Here is a 20524-nt window from a genome sequence, read left to right on the forward strand (position 1 = left end):
CTTCCTGTATACAATCTACCAGGGGTTGTCTCGGATTGGGGTTATGACCGACTCCTGTATACAATCTACCAGGGGATGTCTCGGAGTGGGGTTATGACCGACTTCCTGTATACAATCTACCAGGCGTTGTCTCGGAGTGGGGTTATGACCAACTTCCTGTATACAATCTACCAGGGGATGTCTCAGAGTGGGAATACCACCAGGGAAAATTCGTCAATGGTTCTTAACATACAATATCTGATTGTATTGTCTTTAAATCTACACCTGTGTATGACGCATTCGCTGAATGTTTTGTTATTGCGGTTCAATAACTGCAATTACTCAATTAGACGATGGAATTATTGGTCAAAGTACTTGGTAACAAACATAACCTGCTTTTAACATCGATATAATACAGGTATATGATGTAAGCATATACTAATGCTGACTATAATCCCATCTTAATATTTCTGTATGAAGGTGGTGAAATTGTTCTCCAGGATTTGTCGGCAGGTATGGATCAACCAAGCAAATGTAGAATCACACAAAATATTGTGTACATGAAATCAACGTTGTCACATCTTGATCCCATCATAGATAGATTGATAGAGGGTGGTATCTTTAGCCTGGCTGACAGAAACAGGATCGAGGCTGTATCAGCATCACATAAACAATTCAATACTTTTGTTGACATACTGACAGCATCTCCTGAACCAACCGCATACAAAATATTCAGAAAAGCACTGAAATTAGAGGGATATGCTGCTGTCGCCGATAGGCTAGATCAAACGACACCACAACCACGTAAGTTTTTCAATTGCTGTACTGCTCTGTCGGGGCGGCAAGTTTCACACGTGCTGAAGTGTATTTTGTGTGTACGAAATAGAGTTCGTTTTGTATTTCGAAGTATTTCCTGCTTGTTTTTTTAATATTTGTTTTCAATGCATCTTACTTAAGGAAAAAGAAGTAAACCCGAAAGCAATGATTGCAATTAGGATAGTCTTCTATAATATTCTTCTTCAAATTACACAAATAACTGTCGAGTGTTGACACGGGTTTACTTCTTTTTCCTTTTAACGAGTGTCAACACTCGACTGTTATCTGTGTAATTTGAAGAAGAATATTATAGAAGACTATCCTAATTGCAATCATTGCTTTGCTCTTCCACTCTTGCCGATTTGTTTACATTTTTTTCTTTTTGGTCAGTATTGGTAAAAAAACTTTAAAACAACTAAATTTGCGTTAAACGCCATATTCTTTCTTATATTCAAACTTTCCAAAGGTAATTAGGGCAAACATTTTTCTCAGTTATTTACATATACGAAAAGTACCCGTTAACGATCGGAACTACCTCTCTTTTGTTTTCACAACCAAGGAATTAATTTCATCTAAATGAAATGAAAGTGGCGTAATGGCGTAAAGATACCTTGAATGCTAATCGTATATTACTATAATTCTATGATTTAATGTTATAGTATACAAGGGTATATTCCTTCCATCTATAATAAGTCATATTTGTTTGACACTACGTAATATCAACATTTTTCAATCATATATATCTTGTTAGATTCTATTGCATATTTGATACTTTTTATCATATACTTTGTTACATCTAGTCGTTTGCTCTATTGCATTGAAGATTACGGAATCAGCGGCACTTGATATTCTAATCTGAGTCCACAAGGTATCCTATGTGTAAAATATAAAATAAAATAGGAAAATCATATATGACCCTTCCTTTTTTGTTAATCTGTTCTTTGTTTTACTGAAATTATTTAAATAATTGAAGTAATATTGATAACAAGAGAAGAGATATATTTCAGTAGGCCGTATTCACTTGACAACAAGGAAAGAAAAGCTCTAATTTTAAACTTCCATTTGTGGCTACTCAATATGCTAACGACCTGCCTAGGTCAATAACAATACCACTCCTACATATGCATACAATCTGACCTTACCATATTTTATGAAACAGCAATCTGACGCAATGTCTAAATATAGGGAAGGTTTTAACAAATTATCGCATTTAAAGAAGACAATTTTGATTGAACCTATTGTTATGAATTAGTCTTTGTTTCTTTTTTAGAGCTGTGTTTTGGTGTAGCGTATACAGTTCTAACAAGGGCTAAGTAATAACCTGAATTTCCATGATCATCATTATCTATTTCTGTCAATTATGTCAGTTATGGTTTTGTTGCTCAGATATGTATACATTATATACACTTCTATTTGATTGTTCACAAACAATTGTGCATTCAAACATTGTGTTGTTCCGATTGGCTTTTATTTTTGATTGAAATTTCCCTGGTGTGGTTATATGTTCCATCTTTTGAAGAAAAACATGAGAATACCGTAGTATCCACAAAACCAGAATTCGAACTCAAAACTAGATAAACATAGGAAAAAAATATGGAGTCCCTTGTAAAAATACAAGAAGACCAATTGTATATAAAATAACCTCATTCAGCGTGAAAACAAAGCAGGTGTTGGCATTTGAATTCGTGTTTGTAGTTTGTAACTCTTACTCTTTGAATTTAAACATAGACACTTGCCTGATCTTTAGATATATAGATGATGATATGTCATTAAATGGAAAAAAATATACCAAATTGCACGACATTTATCTCACAAGTTTTCTTATCAAAGACATAAGTCTTTTCTTCGAAACTATGACGATATAAATAATCGTGTCCCTACTATCACACATTACAACTTACATTTCACAGAGGTTAACTTCCGTTTTCTCAGAAGCAGCTTTCAAGCTTATTTCAAGCTTACACTACTCATGAAGGTTTTAGGTCATAGTTTAGGACTCATTATTATAGATCCTGTTCTAAAGTATAAGAGTATCATGAGTTGTTTGGTTTGGTTTGGTTTAGTATTGTTTAACATCAACAGATATGGTCATTTAAGGACGGCCTCCCCTGTGTGCAAGATGCATGCGTGTAGTTTATGAGTGTGTGTTTTGGTAGGCTGCGACAACCTGCCTTATTGACGTCGTGTTCTTTTAGACCACATCTCATTATAGACGTCATGTTAACCAATAAATTCGGCCATGGCTAAAGTGTTTTTGATGTAATGTTACTTGATGATGCTGTGAAGCCTTGCCGTCAATTCTCAAAAAGTTGTATCGAGTCGGTTTTCAAATGTTGTCATGATTCCCATGTTTGGTGCTTGAACTAAGATCTGAATTAGATAACTCCAGTTACCAACAATCTGTAGAATAAATGAGTATTTCCTAACATCAGGCTTAGTGAATACCCTCGATTCCGTATAATGTATTTTATCGACAAATATCCTTGCGATTGCTGTTGAATCACATCATTAAGATCGTGAACATGTTTATCTTGTCTACAATTTACAATCAAATATTTCTCCATAAACTGGACAAAAATACGTACAACCATGTTTAAGGCATGTAGCAAAAAACTAAGAGATAAAATAAAGGAAAAAAACAGTATGAACCTGGACGGGAGAATATTTTTAACATTTTTGCGTCCCTCATTTGTTAATGAACTGTTTTATGTTGTTTCCCCCAGCTGCAGTGCGAAGTGCGTCCAGTCGACAATCCAGGACACGTGACAGCATTGTCAACAATGAAGTAAGAAACATACATCACAGTTATAATAAGAAATTGTAAATTATTAAGCATAATGCCTTCTTTCGTAAGGGAAACAAAACATAGATTAAGCATTGGTTAACAAAGCGAATTATTGCAAGGCAGTCCATAGTAATGATTTCTATATTTAACCAACAGTACACTTATGTCAGGATGTACCTACTGTAAGGAAAGTATCCTGATACATACTTCTTACACTCCGCCATCCCAAGATGTCCTTGTACACCAAATCTGGTTACTACAGGTGAAATAAAATAGAAGATATTCCCCGAACAATTTATTTGCAAACATTAAGGTCAAAGGCCATTATCATTTAATAGCAGCAAGCGTCAAGCATGATGTCATTAGAAACTGGAGACATGAATTACGCTACAAATTCCTGCGCTCTTCTGATGTAGCAATCTTTGCTTCGCTCGACGAATAAAAAATGTAATAAATAGGAAGTTTAATGGTTTTCCCGTTAAATATGATATATATATTTCCCTCGTATAAAACGAATATGTGACAACAACCAAAAATATAGCGTTGTGGCAAAATGTGTCTTCGAGCAGACTCGAGAGGTAATAACAACTTTGACAAGTATCTTTAACCAGATCCAAAGGTACATTGTCAAAAAAACATATTTGAAAAATTTGCGGCAGGTACAAATGATATTTTATGTAAATCATGTACTGTCTCTTCTCTCTCTCAGAAGATGACATTATTACCAAATCGATGATATTTTCACGTGCCGTTAAAAATGTACATTCGCGTGCTTTGGGACAATTATTGAGTGATAATAGTGCAACATGTAAGGATACTGAGCGTGAACGGAATATTCTGAGGACAACATAATGTCATTACATTTAACAAACATATTTGAAGAATAAATTCCAGTATGCAGGATCCGTTCCCTAGTGGTTGTTGGACTGTCAGTAAGTTGTTTACATAAATAAAGATTTGGTGTCGAGCAGCTCTGCTGCATTTTCTTGTTGTATTCGATAGTAAGGATTGACAATGAGATAGCGAACACACCATAAAAAGACTGAATAGATTTTAAAAGGGAGCCAGAATACAAAGTTGTCAAATGCGAAGTTTTCGAGGAAGAACTAGCTATTAAGGGCGGGTTGTAAAATATTTTCAAAAAGTACCCTATTGAAACATAAAGAAAATCGAGTAGAAATAACTTGTATCCCACTTTATGCTGACCGATGTTGTCAATAAAATATACTTATACATTCCCTTTCTTAAGGTGTTGAGACATTGAAATTCGTTGATAAACAATCGTGAATATTAAAAACGTTATTGTGTTTGAATACCGACCTGGCCGATTCGGGCGGAAGATTTTTCAAGTAACCGGATATACTAATTCGTCTGGTTTGAAAACCCCAGTTAATTATAAAACGACGATTACAATTATACTTGTCAGTAGTATCAGTGATTTAGACATTAGTTATAAACACAGCTAGCAATTTACACATTAAAATGAAAAACAAAAAATCTTCAGCCAAAAAGGGTAATTTATATTTCGATGCAATTCATTAACAAATAATCATGTCACTACACATGAAATGAACTGTATACCTGCCATCACAACATTCACTTTTGTCTATTTGTGTTGCAGGGAGCCGCTCCTGATGGTGCCGGTGCTTCTGGTAGAGATTCACTTAGTAATAGATGCCCTGACTGCACGACAGGTGGATCGACCGTGATAAACGCACTAGAAAGTTTGAGCAGAAATCAGCAAGTCTTCATGGCCGACTTACAACGACTTAACAAGGACTTGGCAAAAAGAGAAGAACAACGTCAACGCGACAAGGACGATCTGCAAAAGCAGTTAAATATGTTGAAGAATACCCGTGATCAGGATGCTACCGTAATTACCAACCGATATATTGCTCTGCAGGAACAATATGAACATCTCAAAGAAGTTCAAAAAGGCATGCGATTGATAGACTCTGAACGTCGTGAAAAACTTAAGATTTTAAATAAAGAGCATGTCATCCTCAACACAAAATATCAAGAGCTTCAACATGCTTACGCCAATTTGGAAAAGGAAATGATCCGTATGAAAAATCTGCTGAGTAATCAAGAGATCGGAAATGCTGTAGAAGGAGAAGATATTGCCGGAGAACATGTGGATATCATTGACCAGCTCAAGGCCGACAAACAGGATCTGGTGCAGCGACTGGAAGATAAAATGGCAGATATAGAAACCCTTCAGCGACAACTAGATCAGCAGATGGACATGGGAGAACGAAGGATGTCCGAGCACGAAACCGTACGATTAACCAGAGAAACAGCGCATGAACGGAAGTTCGACAAACTCTATGAAATGGTGGAGATAATGGCAAAGGAAAGGTCCTTAGTTGCTGACGACACTCCTAAACCAGACCAACAACAAAAAGTAAATCAAGCGTTTAAGGCGACGAGAATGCAGCTCAAAGAACGCAAACCGGGTCCCAACAAAACGCAAGGTACCAGACCTTTCAAAGTTCAACAACTCGGTTTGGACTTTTAGCTAGTAAAGGAGTTTGTGCGTAATAGAAACGTATAGTCCTACCATGTCGACTGATGAGATTCCGGTTAGGTGTATTCATAATTTATTCTAGGAGGCAGTTGTTCACTTCAATTTAAAGACTGGACAGTTAATATACATACTTATAGTAGTATTTGTTTCTTCTTTTCTGGATGAAAAGGTTATTGTAAGACCCATGTGATTGCAACAATACCATTTTGTAATATATTAAGTATGACATAAATAAATTACACTGCAACATACAGCTGCTTCGTCCCTTAAGGACATATCGGCGATGCCAGGGGTCAAAAAGGTTGAAATTCAAATCTGATTAAACATTGATAATGACAATCTTTTTTCATTTTTTATTATTTTGGCTTTATATATAGCATATCTAATAAATATAGAACATTATTTCTATTGCTTTACTTTTTTTGTTTTTGGAGGAGTCCTTTGTCAACTTACATATAGGTTCATTGTACATTGTATATGGTATTCATCAGCAATGACTTGATGGTGTTAAATGCCATAATAAAATCATTTTTTTAATTCTATAGAATCGTCGTCATCAACTCTATGCATTAAGTAATACAGGGTTTGGCACGCACGATAACAAGTTGACGAAACAAACGTTCAAATGAAATTTTCTTACCTTAAAATAAAATTGTGCATTGCACCAGTACACTAATATCAGAGGCATGCTTGGTTTGGTTTGGTTTATTATTGTTTAACGTCCCATCAGCAGCTATGGTCATTTAAGGACGGCCTCCCCTGTGTGCAATATGCGTGTGTGTTGTTGGACGCTGCGATAAAGCAGCAGACGTATGTCTCGGACAGGGGACAGAACCCATAGCCTTCCTCAGAGGGGCGAACGCTCAACTAAATGCCAAAAATGAGGCATTGTCAAAGGAGACATTAGGAAGAAGAGACTTGTTTAGAAAGAAGAGAAAAAATAAGATCCAAAATTTAGTCGCCTCTGTAGGTACAATTCGTACGCCCTACCTGCAGGGACGGGGGAGCATTTCAATTTTGGTCTCCATATCCTGTTTGTACAAGACACGAAGGAAAAACCCCTTTTCTGCAGGGAGTCCAACAAAAGTCGCCTTTTACGAAACACATGCAGTGTTCTAATTCAATGCTCCTAAATAGACAATAAGGAAGAAACCGCCCGATGCTGCAGGGCCCTCCACAGAAGTCTGCTCTGTTTAATCGTACAGTGGGATACAGCAGGCTTATTCTTAACTCGAACATGTACGGGTTAATTACGGGAGCGTGAGAGTTTGATAGTCAATACACTATGTATATGTAAACAGAAATGAATACAAATATTTGTTGTTAAAACAGAGGACTATTGTACATAATTTCAATGTTGAAGGAATTCGAGACATGCATCTATACAAAATATATCTAGCTCATTTCACATTGTATGTGTATGCTGACGTTAATGAGTGCAAAAAGTGATGTTACAAGATTACTAACGTTGGGTGGGATGTATATCATATAGGACCTTTTAGAAGATGTATGCAATCCTCTTTCAAGTTAAATTGTCGTTTGCTTGTTTGGGTTTCAACGTCTTCGCAACAGCCAGTGTCATGTTAGGACTGGTGCCTGATAGGAGAAAACGGCAGAAAGAGAAAGTAGAACAGAAAGGAGACAGGAACGATAGAAAACGAGAAATAGCTCGCCTTTGGTCACTTCCATATCCTCTTAGCATGGACAGAAGAGACCTGCGATTTCGCGATAGGACCCAACGGAGTGCAGTAGTGATCTGAAAGTTATATGAAGCAGGGTGCCTTAGGAGACAACGCCTTAAACAAAGAGCAGGGTGGTAAGGATTGAAGCTATATAATCACATTATCAGACTGATTGAATAGAATATTACTTATTTTACATATTCAATTTGAATTGTCTCCCCTACAGCATACTACATGTCGTAATCCATCTTTAGCATACTGTATTGATTACCAAATATTGTAGGTGCATCACATGTGCTCTATGTTCATCTTTTAAACAAGGAGCGGGTATTACCACCTGGTCAGCTATTGATAGGACATTAAAACCCTTCAAAATCAAATAATCCTCCACTCCAGAAGCTATAGGGTAATCCAATTAGCTAGTATATAACAGGTCTAATGGGCGGTATTTCCGTGTATACAGAAAAGAAACTGAAATCAATCTAACTGTTAGAACAGATTCTTCCCCCCTCTCCCTACATTTCCATAAAATTAGAAAATTCGAGATTAAGAAATTCACATTGATTAAACATTAAAATCAATTACTGAAATCTGTATTTCAATCTTTTAAACTTTTGGTAAACACTGCATCTTTTTCATTACGTGTGCACTAAATACATACTTGAATTGGCTCCTAAATGTATTTTTTCAGAGGTTAAATATTTGTATTCTCATACTAGAGAGCAAATAAAGTTTACTTAAATGATATACCCTTGAAGGGAAGGTTTGTTGGAGATTTAACGGAGATCGTTTCACAAAGTCTACCTATATGTAATGAACATTGATCACACCTCAACTGGTGGTTGTTTACATGAAATAACGCAGTGGGTAAATGTAGAATGCTGAGCAAGTCGCCAACTCGCGAATTAATTATATTTTCTTTTTCCTGTTCCATTAAATCGTTGAACTTTTTTTTGTTATGATGTTGAAATTGTGATTGACGTCGTTGTTTTAAAAAACGCGGCTCAGACCGCCTGGAAACTCGTTTGAGGTGCGAGTTTGCTTATTAGAATGTAAAAACAACTTTATAAAATTCATTTTATTTTTTCTTGTTTCAAACATTTGTTATTTTCATTTTTTATTAATTGTTGATGACTTTAAAGCTGATCACATTTAAACATTTAACAGTCATGATTGCACATCAATCTTGATCATGATAAATGTTTGTACAAGAATGGCACAAATAAAAAGACGCCACTCTTATTACCGCCATTTTCGCTACACCAGGAACAGATCCAATCACAGCGACGTTAGGTATTAATCAACCGGTTAACTACAGTTTAACCTTCACTTTTTTCTGTTTTAACGGCGACATATAATTTGATCAATTGGAGCGATTGTGACTACTCTACGTGGTGTTCTGGTTGCTCTGATAGAGTCTGTTCAACTCCGAATGATTCTTTGGGTCGATACAAACAAAAAGGTAAGTACTTCATCACCCTCCACGAGAACCAGCTCGCGGGCAGGAGAGGCAGGTACACTTCCTTTCCTTCACTGTACTGGCGGAAGTGGTCATCCTTCTTCTGCTCCAGCCACGCCGTAATACCACGCTCCTTCAAAGTTCCTGTGTAAAATAACAATAATTCCAATCCCTTTATATCTATTGTCATTATGTTTTTAAGTGGTTACGAATGCAGGTTACAACTGTATCGGCTGAAATGTGCCCTATCGTATTTAATTAATAGAGTTAATAGCACTGTTTCCCAGAAGTTACTGGAGGGATATTTTCTTGATTTCACATGAAGGTTTCCTACGGTCCCTTGTTATGTATGATAATATTTTGGACTGATAGGAAAACAAAGAAAATCAACAGGCAGATATTTTGAAATTTTAGAGTGAAAGTTTGTTAGAACTATTCCTCAGAACGTACTGAAAGGATCTTTCTCAGTTTTTACTTGAATGTTTCCCTTGGTCATTGATTAAGGAAATATACCCTTTCTCAAGCACACATACACACATGCACGTATACACAACACACATTGTGGCACGTCCTTAAATGACATTTATTGTTGATACATTTTGTAAGACGTTTAACCTTGTACAACCAACGAACCAAGCTGGAAAATCAAATTTTAGGACTGATAGGGAGAAAAAACGGCCAAAAGGCAGCCATCTTGAGTTTTGAGAGTTAAGTATTGTTAGCACTATTTTTGAACAAAACAAATATACTGGGGGATTGTGTTTTTCGAATTTCATATGGAGGTATGCATATTGATTTTTTGGACAGATCTTAAAAGACAGGATTGCAACAAGACAGCCATCTTGAATTTTGACACTTCAGTTTTGTTGTCACTATATAATGTGTATGTTCCCGTTTGCTTCCATGTCAAAATACCATTAGCCCTAATAGAACCCATCTGTCATTGACAGCCAGAATGTGAGAATAACAAAAATTTGTTAAACTTTTCATATAATTACGGAATTTTGCTACAGAAAAGTGGCAAAAGTATGACATTACAAGGTTTAGTTATTGTACAAGATTCGCGTTTTATGATTTACAAAACATGGGACTGCGTTATAGTATCTGTAAGGAAAACGAAAAACAAAGAAGGTAAAAGATCATCTTTTGTAGATCTGATAAAGATACTTTGATAGTTATCGCCAAGATCCTTCTAGGATCTGTTGTTTTGTTTTTTGATAATAGGCCTCATTAAACCAGAACACGAGCGTATGATAAATTACAAAACATATCGAAATTTTGTTGACGCAGACACACGGTTCGTTTTCTTGTCCTGATCTGTAATTGTGAAGATAGTTAAGACAGCTTTCTAATATTGTTTTTATCATTTATATCATAACCCATAGATCAGGTAATTTTTGATACTTTTGTCAACAATATCGGCCATAATAATGATTCCGACATCTAACAGCACAGGCTGTTGTTGTGTTATGTTCACATGTGTATTATTTCATTGATATTTGAGCATACAGTCACTTTAAGTTTAAGTTTTACATTAAATAAGACACGTCACATCTGATCTCATATATTAGTAGAAGGGAATGAAGCAAAAAAATCAATAAACACGTATTATCACCAGTATCAGTCCACTAATGATTTATGTACCTACCGGGAACAGTGTTGTCAAGGAAACAAGCGACGACCCCTCCACACAGGTTTGGGTTTGCTAGAAGAGTTTTTATAGTGTTGTCGTTATAGGCATTTCCTGAAACATATATTTGACCTCATTCATTAATACTTTTATTGCAACAACATTTTGTTTTGTATATCTGGTAAATACACCCCCTCCTCCCTTGCACGACACCGTTGCAGGTGGGGGATCGGAAAACGAATTCACCTGCTGTTACCCACAGCATGTATCGTAGGAGGCAACTAATGTGTACAACACTCTGCAGAATTGGGGATTTGCTTTGGAGTCCTCTATAAGGGGGGACACAAAAGCGACCAAAATTAATCTTCTGCATTCATTGCGATGTTTGGAATCTTTATCTTTCTTTAAACGTCTAACTTCCTTTTATTTCCTATCGCCTTGCTTGGCAAAACCTCACTTTTGGCTTGAATGTTGAGCGTTCGACCAGGTTAGGAAGACAATGGGTTCTGTTCCCAGGCCGGGACATACCAAAGCCCTTAAAAATGGTAGTTTTTATTCCCTGCTTAACGTTCAGCATTTAGGGGAATGACAACAACTGGATCATCCGTTGTCAGTATAATGTGATTGGGCGGAATGCTGTGCTGGGTGCCTTCGGCATGGTATTTTAGTGAGAAAACACTATAAAGTCGGCATCAGATCCGCGCTACCAAAAGGAGACAAGTACACCAACATACCCTACTCCTGCATACAAGCACGCATACACTACACGGAGGCACGTCCTTGACTTGACTGTTAATAGGACGTTTAACAAAATTAGACCAAACCAAACCAAAACAAACCCTTGCAGGTTAGGAGATGTTTTCTTTGTAAACGTCATCGCAACAGCAAGAGGCAAGGCGCCACCTCACTTTTGGGTTAAATGTTGAACGTTCGCCCACGTGACGAATACAATGGGTTCAGGTCCCAGACCGGGACATATCAAAGTCATTCAAAATTGTAGTTTTGCTGCAGCATTTAGGTTAATGGCAACAACTGATTCGCCCGTTGTCCTTACAATGTGAGCGGGCGGAATGCTGTGTTGGGTGCCTTCGGCATGGTATTTCACTGAGATAACAGCATCTGATCCATGCTATCACAAGAAGGCAAGTACACCAACATACCCTGTATCAGGAACACATTCATGAATGTACGCATACACAACACATATGGAGTAATGTCCTTAAATGACCTTAGCTGTTAAAAGGACGTTAAGCATAAAAAAACTTTGAAAAATGTATTTGAAAGGTGAGGTATGCGGCCTCCTGCATAAATGTTTTTCTTGTATGTTCAGTGGACAAGATAGAATCGATCTTCTAACCCCCTCTCCACCGAACAAAAAATGTTTACCCGTTCTTTTCTCTCCTAAATATTTTCCGGCAGTGTTGTTCAGAGTACACGTCTTCTTATAACCTTAGTTATTGATTTGTAAAATTTGGTAGCGTACTGGCCGCAAACGCGGCTGCAACAGAACTGAGAATTGTGGAATGCATTCTAGTCAATGATGTTAGGTACATTATGTTACTTACCTGTATTAAGATCATCTGGAAAGGTCTCTAACCAATAGGGAACCATTAGACCAACAAGTAGAGAGGTTCCGATGATAGCGATATTCCTAGTAGATGAAAGCGATACTACTTGGAGGTTGGACAGGACAATGCCATTGAACATTCCAAACATGACTATCATAGCGCCACCTAGTACAGGCTGTGGTATTGTTATGAAGACTGCCGATACCTTTCCAACAAGGCCAAACACTATATAAATGACTGCTACACACACGAACACATCTCGGCTTGCCACCTGTAAATACAATGTAATTGTAAGGTCGTTGATTGTAGTGTACTGGAACTGTATAAATGTTACAATAACGCTGGCAGAGTTATCGCTCTTTGTTATTAGTTCAGGAACTTGATTGATAAGGGTTACCGTTCCTTGTATCGCTCTCCTCAGTGGGAGGCGTATAAGGAAGATCGATGCCATGTTTGCTGTAGATTTAATCAGTCGTACCTGAGGATTGTCGATGCGTAATGTAAGATATGTTACTCGTCACGGATGTCATGATCCATTATTCAATTGTAGCATTACTCAACATGTTATCAAATGTTCTAGTCAGTCGAATAGCGCTTAGTAGTCCATTCAAGTCATATTGCCTAAGAGCATTCCATTTAGTCGTTTCAACCACGTTGGCTCAAACGTTTGTTCATTTCATAAAGTTTAATATAGAGTCTGTCATGCATATTTTAATAACAAACACGATATTATATCTTAGTTACAGTATTTTATTCATGGCTAGGTTTTAGTATTTCTGTATATTATCTTCGATATAGAACAGAACATGAGCGCCGTATTTGGTCAGTTCAATAATTGATCGTTATCTCCCTTACACTGTGAGGTTGTAAGCCATTTAGTAACTTTGGTTTATTTTTATTGTAACTTTTTACGATAATAAACAACAAACATTATGGTCTCCGGGTCATCTTTCGCCCAAGGGCACGTTCATGTACATGTATATCAACAAAATGTATATCTATAAATAGTTCTGTATCAAAAGAGGTGTTCTAAGCCGTCTTGATTGTTATTTTATTGAAGTATATCTGATATATAAATCCTGGAGTTGTATTTACATGTATTTTACGTTACCCATGTGTTTGTGCTGGTTCTAATACAATAAGATGTTACTTTTCATTATTCTTCTTAATTTGTTACCAAATGCATAAACAACAAATAACACTGTGTAAAACCGAAACTTGGTAAATGGTATCTAAGCTATAGAGAAAACCGCAAAGACGAGGTGGTCTTTGCTCGGCTCCGGATTGGTAATTCCTACATAATCCATTCTTATTTATTGAAAAGCGAAAACCAGCCTCAATGCATAGCGTGTCACGACCCATTTACAGTAAAACACTTGTTATTAGATTGCGTAGACATTCAGCCAAAAAGAAACGAAATTATAATAATAAAACAGATCTCAAATCACTTTTCCAAAACGTCAGTATCTCTGCAATTATAACCTACCAAAAACTTGTTGGTCTGTTTCAAAAGATATTACTTTTCATAGCCACTTTAACAATTTATTCAAGTTGGCGTTTGTCTTTTACCTTTTCGTTCGCGTTTGATATTATTCCTTGAACATGTTTTGTCTACTTTATTGGCCTTAATGACCTCTTCTGTGTTGATGGGCCGTAAAGAATCTAATAATTACAATAACTTTTGCTGTCTTTACTCATGACAAAGTAGTTATGTTTTCACTTTAACAATTGAACTGATCAATCATGTTATGATCTGGATCATAAATTATAATCATAATCCAAAAATACAAAGTGAATTAACTTGGATATATTCCAATGGGAACTTGATGAACTTTGATAAATTGAACCTAGAACATGGGCTGTACCTTTGTTACTCCTACGGCTCCGATACTCCCTCCATTGGTAGTGGTTGCGTGACCACAGCCTAGTATACCAGATATTGTGCTAGCAAATCCTTCAATAGCTATTCCGCGGTTTATCGCATGTCTTGGCGGCGGAGGTACATTGCAAACCCTTGCACATGCGTAGTAGTCACCAATGGAATCGAGGATTGAAGTAATTGTGGCTATTAGAAAGGCGACGAAGACTCCTGTATGAAATGATGGCGCGCCAAACTGACCTGATAAGAACACATATTTGTTAATTATTATAATTTCTCAGGGTAACTGCACATTGGATGCGCGTCTGAAAATGACATTAACTATTTGTAGGATGGGTGTCGCAGCTATAGAGAAAGGCAAAGTTGCTGTCGCCCGTCTCCGGTTTGGTCTTTCATACACTACCAATTGCTATTTATTAAAACGCTAATATCCGTCTCAATGCATAGCATGTCAGGAACCATTTAAAGTAAAAACATTTTTCTATGGAAATACAATGAGTCTTAAATCTCTTGTTGTAAGTTTATGGTTATTTACTATGTAATAACGTTGTATTTACTATGTTTGGTTTGGTTTAGTATTGTCAACATCTATGGTCATTTAAGGACGGCCTCCCCTGTGTTCAAAATGCATGCGTGTAGTCCATGCGTGTGTGTTTTGTGAGGCTGCGATATGTTCGTGTCCGTCTCCTTGTGATAGCGCGGAACTGATGCCGACTTTATAGGGCTACCTAACTGAAACGTACTGCCGAAGACACACAGCAGGACAACCCACCCGGTCACATTATACTGACAACGCCAAAAGTGAGGCATTGTCAAGGGAGACATTTGGAAGGAGAAAGTTGTTTAGAAAGAAGAGAAAAGATAAGATCCCAAATTTAGTCGCCTCTTACGATCATGCAATGGGGGCATCAGGTACAATTCTTACGCCCTACCTGCAGGGACAAATTACTATGTAATAAAGTTGTATCCTAAAGCAGTGCGCAAGTTTCATATCTTCTTTAGCATCCTTAATCAACTCATTTCAGTTTCGTTCTGGATTTTCAACATTTGGAGTTATTGCACAAAGCTAAACGTTTTTCCATACAAACAAACCATACACCAACACTAGTAATGTATATCCAACAAAAGACAAAAAAATGAACATTCTATGCAGAGCATGTTAATTAAATGTATACTAATGGATTCCTACCTGGGTAAGGGACTCTGAACCAGTGTGCATCTTTGATGACTCCAGATTGTGCATCTACTCTTGCCATGTACTGAGCCTCGTTCTGATCGTCCGTCAAGGCACCAGTCCAGGTCATCAGGGCTGACATTAACCATCCCACCAGTATACCGATAAGTAGCTGATATATAAGTAACGGTATATATTACAATCATGGCTGACATGAACCTACCCACCAGTATACCGATAAGTAGCTGATATATAAATAACGGTATATATTACAATCATGGCTGACATGAACCATCCCACCAGTATACCGATAAGTAGCTGATATATAAGTAACGGTATATATTACAATCATGGCTGACATGAACCTACCCACCAGTATACCGATAAGTAGCTGATATATAAGTAACGGTATATATTACAATCATGGCTGACATGAACCATCCCACCAGTATACCGATAAGTAGTTGATTTATAAGTAACGGTATATATTACAATCATGACTGACATGAACCTACCCACCAGTATACCGATACGTAGCTGATATATAAGTAACGGTATATATTACAATCATGGCTGACAGGAACCATCCCACCAGTATACCGATAAGTAGCTGATATATAAGTAACAGTATATATTACAATCATGGCTGACATGAACCTACCCACCAGTATACTGATAAGTAGCTGATATATAAGTAACAGTATATATTACAATCATGGCTGACATGAACCATCCCACCAGTATACCGATAAGTAGTTGATATATAAGTAACGGTATATATTACAATCGTGGCTGACATGAACCTACCCACCAGTATGCCGATAAGTAGCTGATATATAAGTAACGGTATATATTACAATCAGGGCTGACATGAACCTACCCACCAGTATACAGATAAGTAGCTGATATATAAGTAACGGTATATATTCCAATCATGGCTGACATGAACCATCCCACCAGTATATCGATAAGTAGCTGATATATAAGTAACGGTATATATCACAATCATGGCTGACATGAACCTACCCACCAGTCTACCGATAAGTAGCTGATATATAAGTAACGGTATATATCACAATCATGGCTGACATGAACCTACCCACCAGTATGCCGATAAGTAGCTGGTATATAAGTAACGGTATATATTACAATCATGGCTGACATGAACTTACCCACCAGTATACCGATAAGTAGCTGATATATAAGAAACGGTATATATTACAATCAGGGCTGACACGAACCTCCCCACCAGTATACCGATAAGAAGCTGATATATAAGAAATGTTATATATTACAATCATGGCTGACATGAACCATCCCCCCAGTATACCGATAAGTAGTTGATATATAAGTAACGGTATATATTACAATCATGGCTGACATGAACCATCCCACCAGTATACCGATAAATAGATGATATATGAGCCGCCCGCTGGGATTAGGGTCCTTAAGTAGTAAGAAATCAATTTTGTGATTTTTATGATTGAGAAATCTAGAGACATTTCTGATCAAAATGATATAAAAAATATGTCAGTCCGTCAATATTTGATGATTTGACGCCACTTTAAAAATACGTCGTACATAGAAGTAGGCTATATGACTTCTGATCATGACGTCGCTTACAACGTCATTATTTCTAACGTTACTTTTAAGATTGAAACCGGCGGGTAACATATATATATTAATTTTAACTGCTTATGTCTGGCTTTACTCCAGAAGTTTAAGCATGATTGTAAAGAAAATTCCAGAGCATTTAAATGGAAATAACTAAATACGTTATTAAGTCATACACAAATACTGAAATGTAAAACAAATAGGGTTCTATATGACCATGGTATAAATAATACTTCTGTACTTTTGAACTTTGTAGACTAACATATCTACAGTTTTCTTCCGGTTATAGCTTTGACAAAAATATGTTTACAACAAAAACTTGAATCAGTATTCACAAATCTATACCATTTTGTAATGACCATGACATACATGAAATTAATTTGTGCGAGTTTTGGAATGACCGTACATGAAATAAAGTGGTGCGAGTGTTGACGTTGCAAGCGTGGTCACTGTCTTTTACGTCGCCACTTTGAATGTGAGTCATGCCCAACTCAACGAGTTTTTAATGTATTGAAGAGATTATATCTAAAAATGCAACGAAGAAAAAAATTATGGCCTTCTGTGTTACGGATTAATTACAATTTTTATTTCTCTTTAGCGTATATATTCTTGCGACACTTTGGTCAAAACTCGTACAGGAATTAAAGATAAACTTAATTTATTTTACACCAATATGAAACAACATANAACCCCGGCCGCCTTGGTGAAAGGCAAGTGCGCTATCCACTTCACCACCCAACCACTCAGTACAGCACAATTCTGTGTAATAAGTATTTGACTATTATATTTTAGTTGAAAATGCTGGTATACTTAGCCTCAGACTTTCCCCATGTAAATATTTGAGGTTAATGAGGTCACTTATTCCAACAGTACCATTTTTCATTTGAATGAAAACTTCAAATTCTTGCTGTTTTAATTTAGTGATTGTTTTTCTGAAATATTTGTTAAACATCATTTCCAGAAAACAAAACAGGCATTTTAGTTAAGGCACAGAATATGTTATTCCTATATTTAATACTGGTGGGTTTTTTTTGTCGATAATAAATAACAAGTTATGTTTTGTTCATTATCCCATCATTTTATTGGCCAAGGAAAATTCAATACTCTTATCACATCACTACACATTTTGGCCTCACTTCCTAGATCCAGTAAACACTTTGACATGATGAAAACCCTAGAAAACTTATACAGCCACAGAAAGACCGTCCTTAGGCCAGTACAAATGGACTGAATAGTCACTGAAATGCACTAATAGTAGATTTCAAACACAGTATGTCATCATTCCTTTGTTTAGATAGATCACCAATATGAGCTTAATTACATCTAGTGTAGGCAGAGAAGGTCCCTGGCCTTTTTCACCACTTTCTAGAAGACCTTCAGGAATGACTTTCCCTGTCATAACTAGTCCCACATCAGTCTCATCCCCGCCAAGTGCAGGTTTCACCTTTAGTTCCCCTAAAATGAACATTTAATATACATATCAACAGAAAGTATATGCATTACAAACCAATTTATATATACCTGGTACATACAAGGTTTTGTGATCATCTATGCAACACAATATATACAATTTTACAGCTATATTGTGAAGTAAAACAGTTTTATAAACAAAATGCATTCTCAACACATTCATTGGACGTGAAAAAAACACATTGTACAATCGGAAACGATGGATTTCAGGGGGCTAAATTACCGAGTTATCGTGAGGTTTTTAAGTTTTATGAGTACATGAAGCTCTCAGTCCGTGTCACATATGTCTACATGTATGTAGGACTTCGATCGTATAGCTGAACACGGCTAGCCCGGATCATATTGCTGTATAAACATTGTTTTACTGACATGCTGTGACGGTATAATCAATTACGTTAACAATGAGACGTTTATATTACTTATATTTAAACCAGATGATGCTCCTAAAAAGGTAGTCTATGACAAAATAACACAAGAAAAGTTTACTGAATTGATATTTAATATAAAATCAATTACTATCTCGTAAAAGATTGATGAGTCGTATAGAACACGTATAGAGACATATTGATCAGAAAAGATTTTACCAACGATCAAGCGCGGGGTGTTTTACAAAAAAGTTTGAAAAACAACAATTGCAAATCAATGAATCACATGATCAAGTTTCAAACTTATGAAGTTCCCGATCGAATTCAGGCTTTATGTACTTTATGTACTTTATACCATTCATCAGTCAGTGGATGGTGTACGTAGAAAAATGATTGTCTAAAAGGTTGAAAAACAACCATTTCGAAATAATGAATCAAACTATCAAGCATCAAACCTCACAAGTTCTCGAGCTGATTTGATGGTCTTTGGTACCGGTGACTATGAACAGGTCGCGCAAGCGCAAAATTTCAAGCGTAGTTGTCTTGCGGGAATTGTCAATATTTGATAAAGCTCTAAAAGTTAAAAGTTCCCAAAACATATGTGCTAGAAAACCGACTTTTGTTTTTATTTCTTCGAATGACATGTTAACAATACCGCAGGAATCGCTAAAAATATGAAAATACCGACGGTATTAAGCATTAAGCTTTACTAAAAGTTATTTTTTTTATCTTATGTTTATTTATAAATCTACAAATATAAAAGCAGTATTTATTAATTTTCAAACACTTTACATTGATATAGTCACACGAACATATATTATGGACAAAGAGTCCGTAGCGGTCAGGTAACTTCTACAAAGAATGGAACTGAAAAAAATGATCCATGGAACTGGAAAAAATCATCCATTCTGATGAGGAAAACAACAAATAATAAAACAAACAAAATGTTATACCAGTTTACACAGCAATATTATCCGGGGCGGCCGTGTTCAGCTATGCGAAGTCCTTATATATGTGTGCACACATGTGTGATACGCTGTAAATCTTCATACGTGTACAACGTAAAATTTATCTCACGATAACTCGGTCAATTTTTTCAAATATCAAACTGAAATTTGGCATAAAAGTGTGTTATAGTCATATGAATAACATATCGTCTGATGTTGCTTACGTTTTTAGATTAATTTTAGAGATATAGTTTGAAGACGCTTCACGATGTGTAGATTTCTTTATACACGTGTGCAACGGCGCCAATCGTAAAAATTCGATTCGTCATTTCTATGTGATTTTTTCAAATATCGACCTGAAGTTTGGCACAAAGGTGAATCATAGTCATATGAAAAACATATCTTCTGATGTTGCTCACGTTATATGTTAATCTTAGGGTAAAGTCTGAAGACGCTTCACGATCTGCGGAGTTCAATTCACACACGTGTGCCACGCCGCCAAACGTAAAAAATAATTTCATTATAACTCGGTCGTTTTTTCATATATCTAGCAAAAATTTGGAGTATATATCAATAAAAGTCTTATTCATAACATATCCTCTGATGTTGCTTACTTTAGCAAGAGTTTT

General features: G+C 36.4%; 2 protein-coding genes across 5 annotated transcripts in view; one reads left to right on the forward strand and one right to left on the reverse strand.

The window, feature by feature from the left end:
- Nucleotides 1-435: 435 nt before the first annotated feature.
- Nucleotides 436-6995, forward strand: LOC110442789. Its single transcript, XM_021486570.1, has 3 exons — nucleotides 436-783; nucleotides 3519-3580; nucleotides 5202-6995. Exons 1-3 carry the CDS (start codon nucleotides 495-497, stop codon nucleotides 6096-6098), a joined length of 1248 nt encoding a protein of 415 aa, XP_021342245.1. The 5' UTR covers nucleotides 436-494; the 3' UTR covers nucleotides 6099-6995.
- A 1860-nt stretch (nucleotides 6996-8855) lies between these two features.
- The window catches only part of LOC110442785 (solute carrier family 23 member 2-like), a 42335-nt gene continuing 30666 nt past the window's right edge, over nucleotides 8856-20524 (reverse strand). For all 4 annotated transcript variants that reach the window (XM_021486560.1, XM_021486562.1, XM_021486563.1 and 1 more), the window contains 5 exons: nucleotides 15515-15671; nucleotides 14312-14565; nucleotides 12444-12717; nucleotides 10897-10992; nucleotides 8856-9392 (listed from right to left, as the gene is read on the reverse strand). In XM_021486560.1, the coding sequence (XP_021342235.1) occupies nucleotides 9172-9392; nucleotides 10897-10992; nucleotides 12444-12717; nucleotides 14312-14565; nucleotides 15515-15671 (1002 nt within the window). In that variant the 3' untranslated portion in view covers nucleotides 8856-9171. The remainder of the gene's footprint in view (nucleotides 9393-10896; nucleotides 10993-12443; nucleotides 12718-14311; nucleotides 14566-15514; nucleotides 15672-20524) is intronic.

The sequence above is a fragment of the Mizuhopecten yessoensis genome, unplaced genomic scaffold (assembly GCF_002113885.1).
Source record: "Mizuhopecten yessoensis strain PY_sf001 unplaced genomic scaffold, ASM211388v2 scaffold716299, whole genome shotgun sequence".
NCBI lineage: Eukaryota > Metazoa > Mollusca > Bivalvia > Pectinida > Pectinidae > Mizuhopecten > Mizuhopecten yessoensis.

Bases quoted from the DNA above. Each gene is read 5' to 3' on its own strand.
- LOC110442789 (XM_021486570.1), top strand. From the start codon at position 495: ATGGATCAACCAAGCAAATGTAGAATCACACAAAATATTGTGTACATG. The intron at 784-3,518 runs GTAAGTTTTTCA...TGTTTCCCCCAG, and splicing joins TCAAACGACACCACAACCAC to CTGCAGTGCGAAGTGCGTCC. The intron at 3,581-5,201 runs GTAAGAAACATA...TTTGTGTTGCAG, and splicing joins ACAGCATTGTCAACAATGAA to GGAGCCGCTCCTGATGGTGC.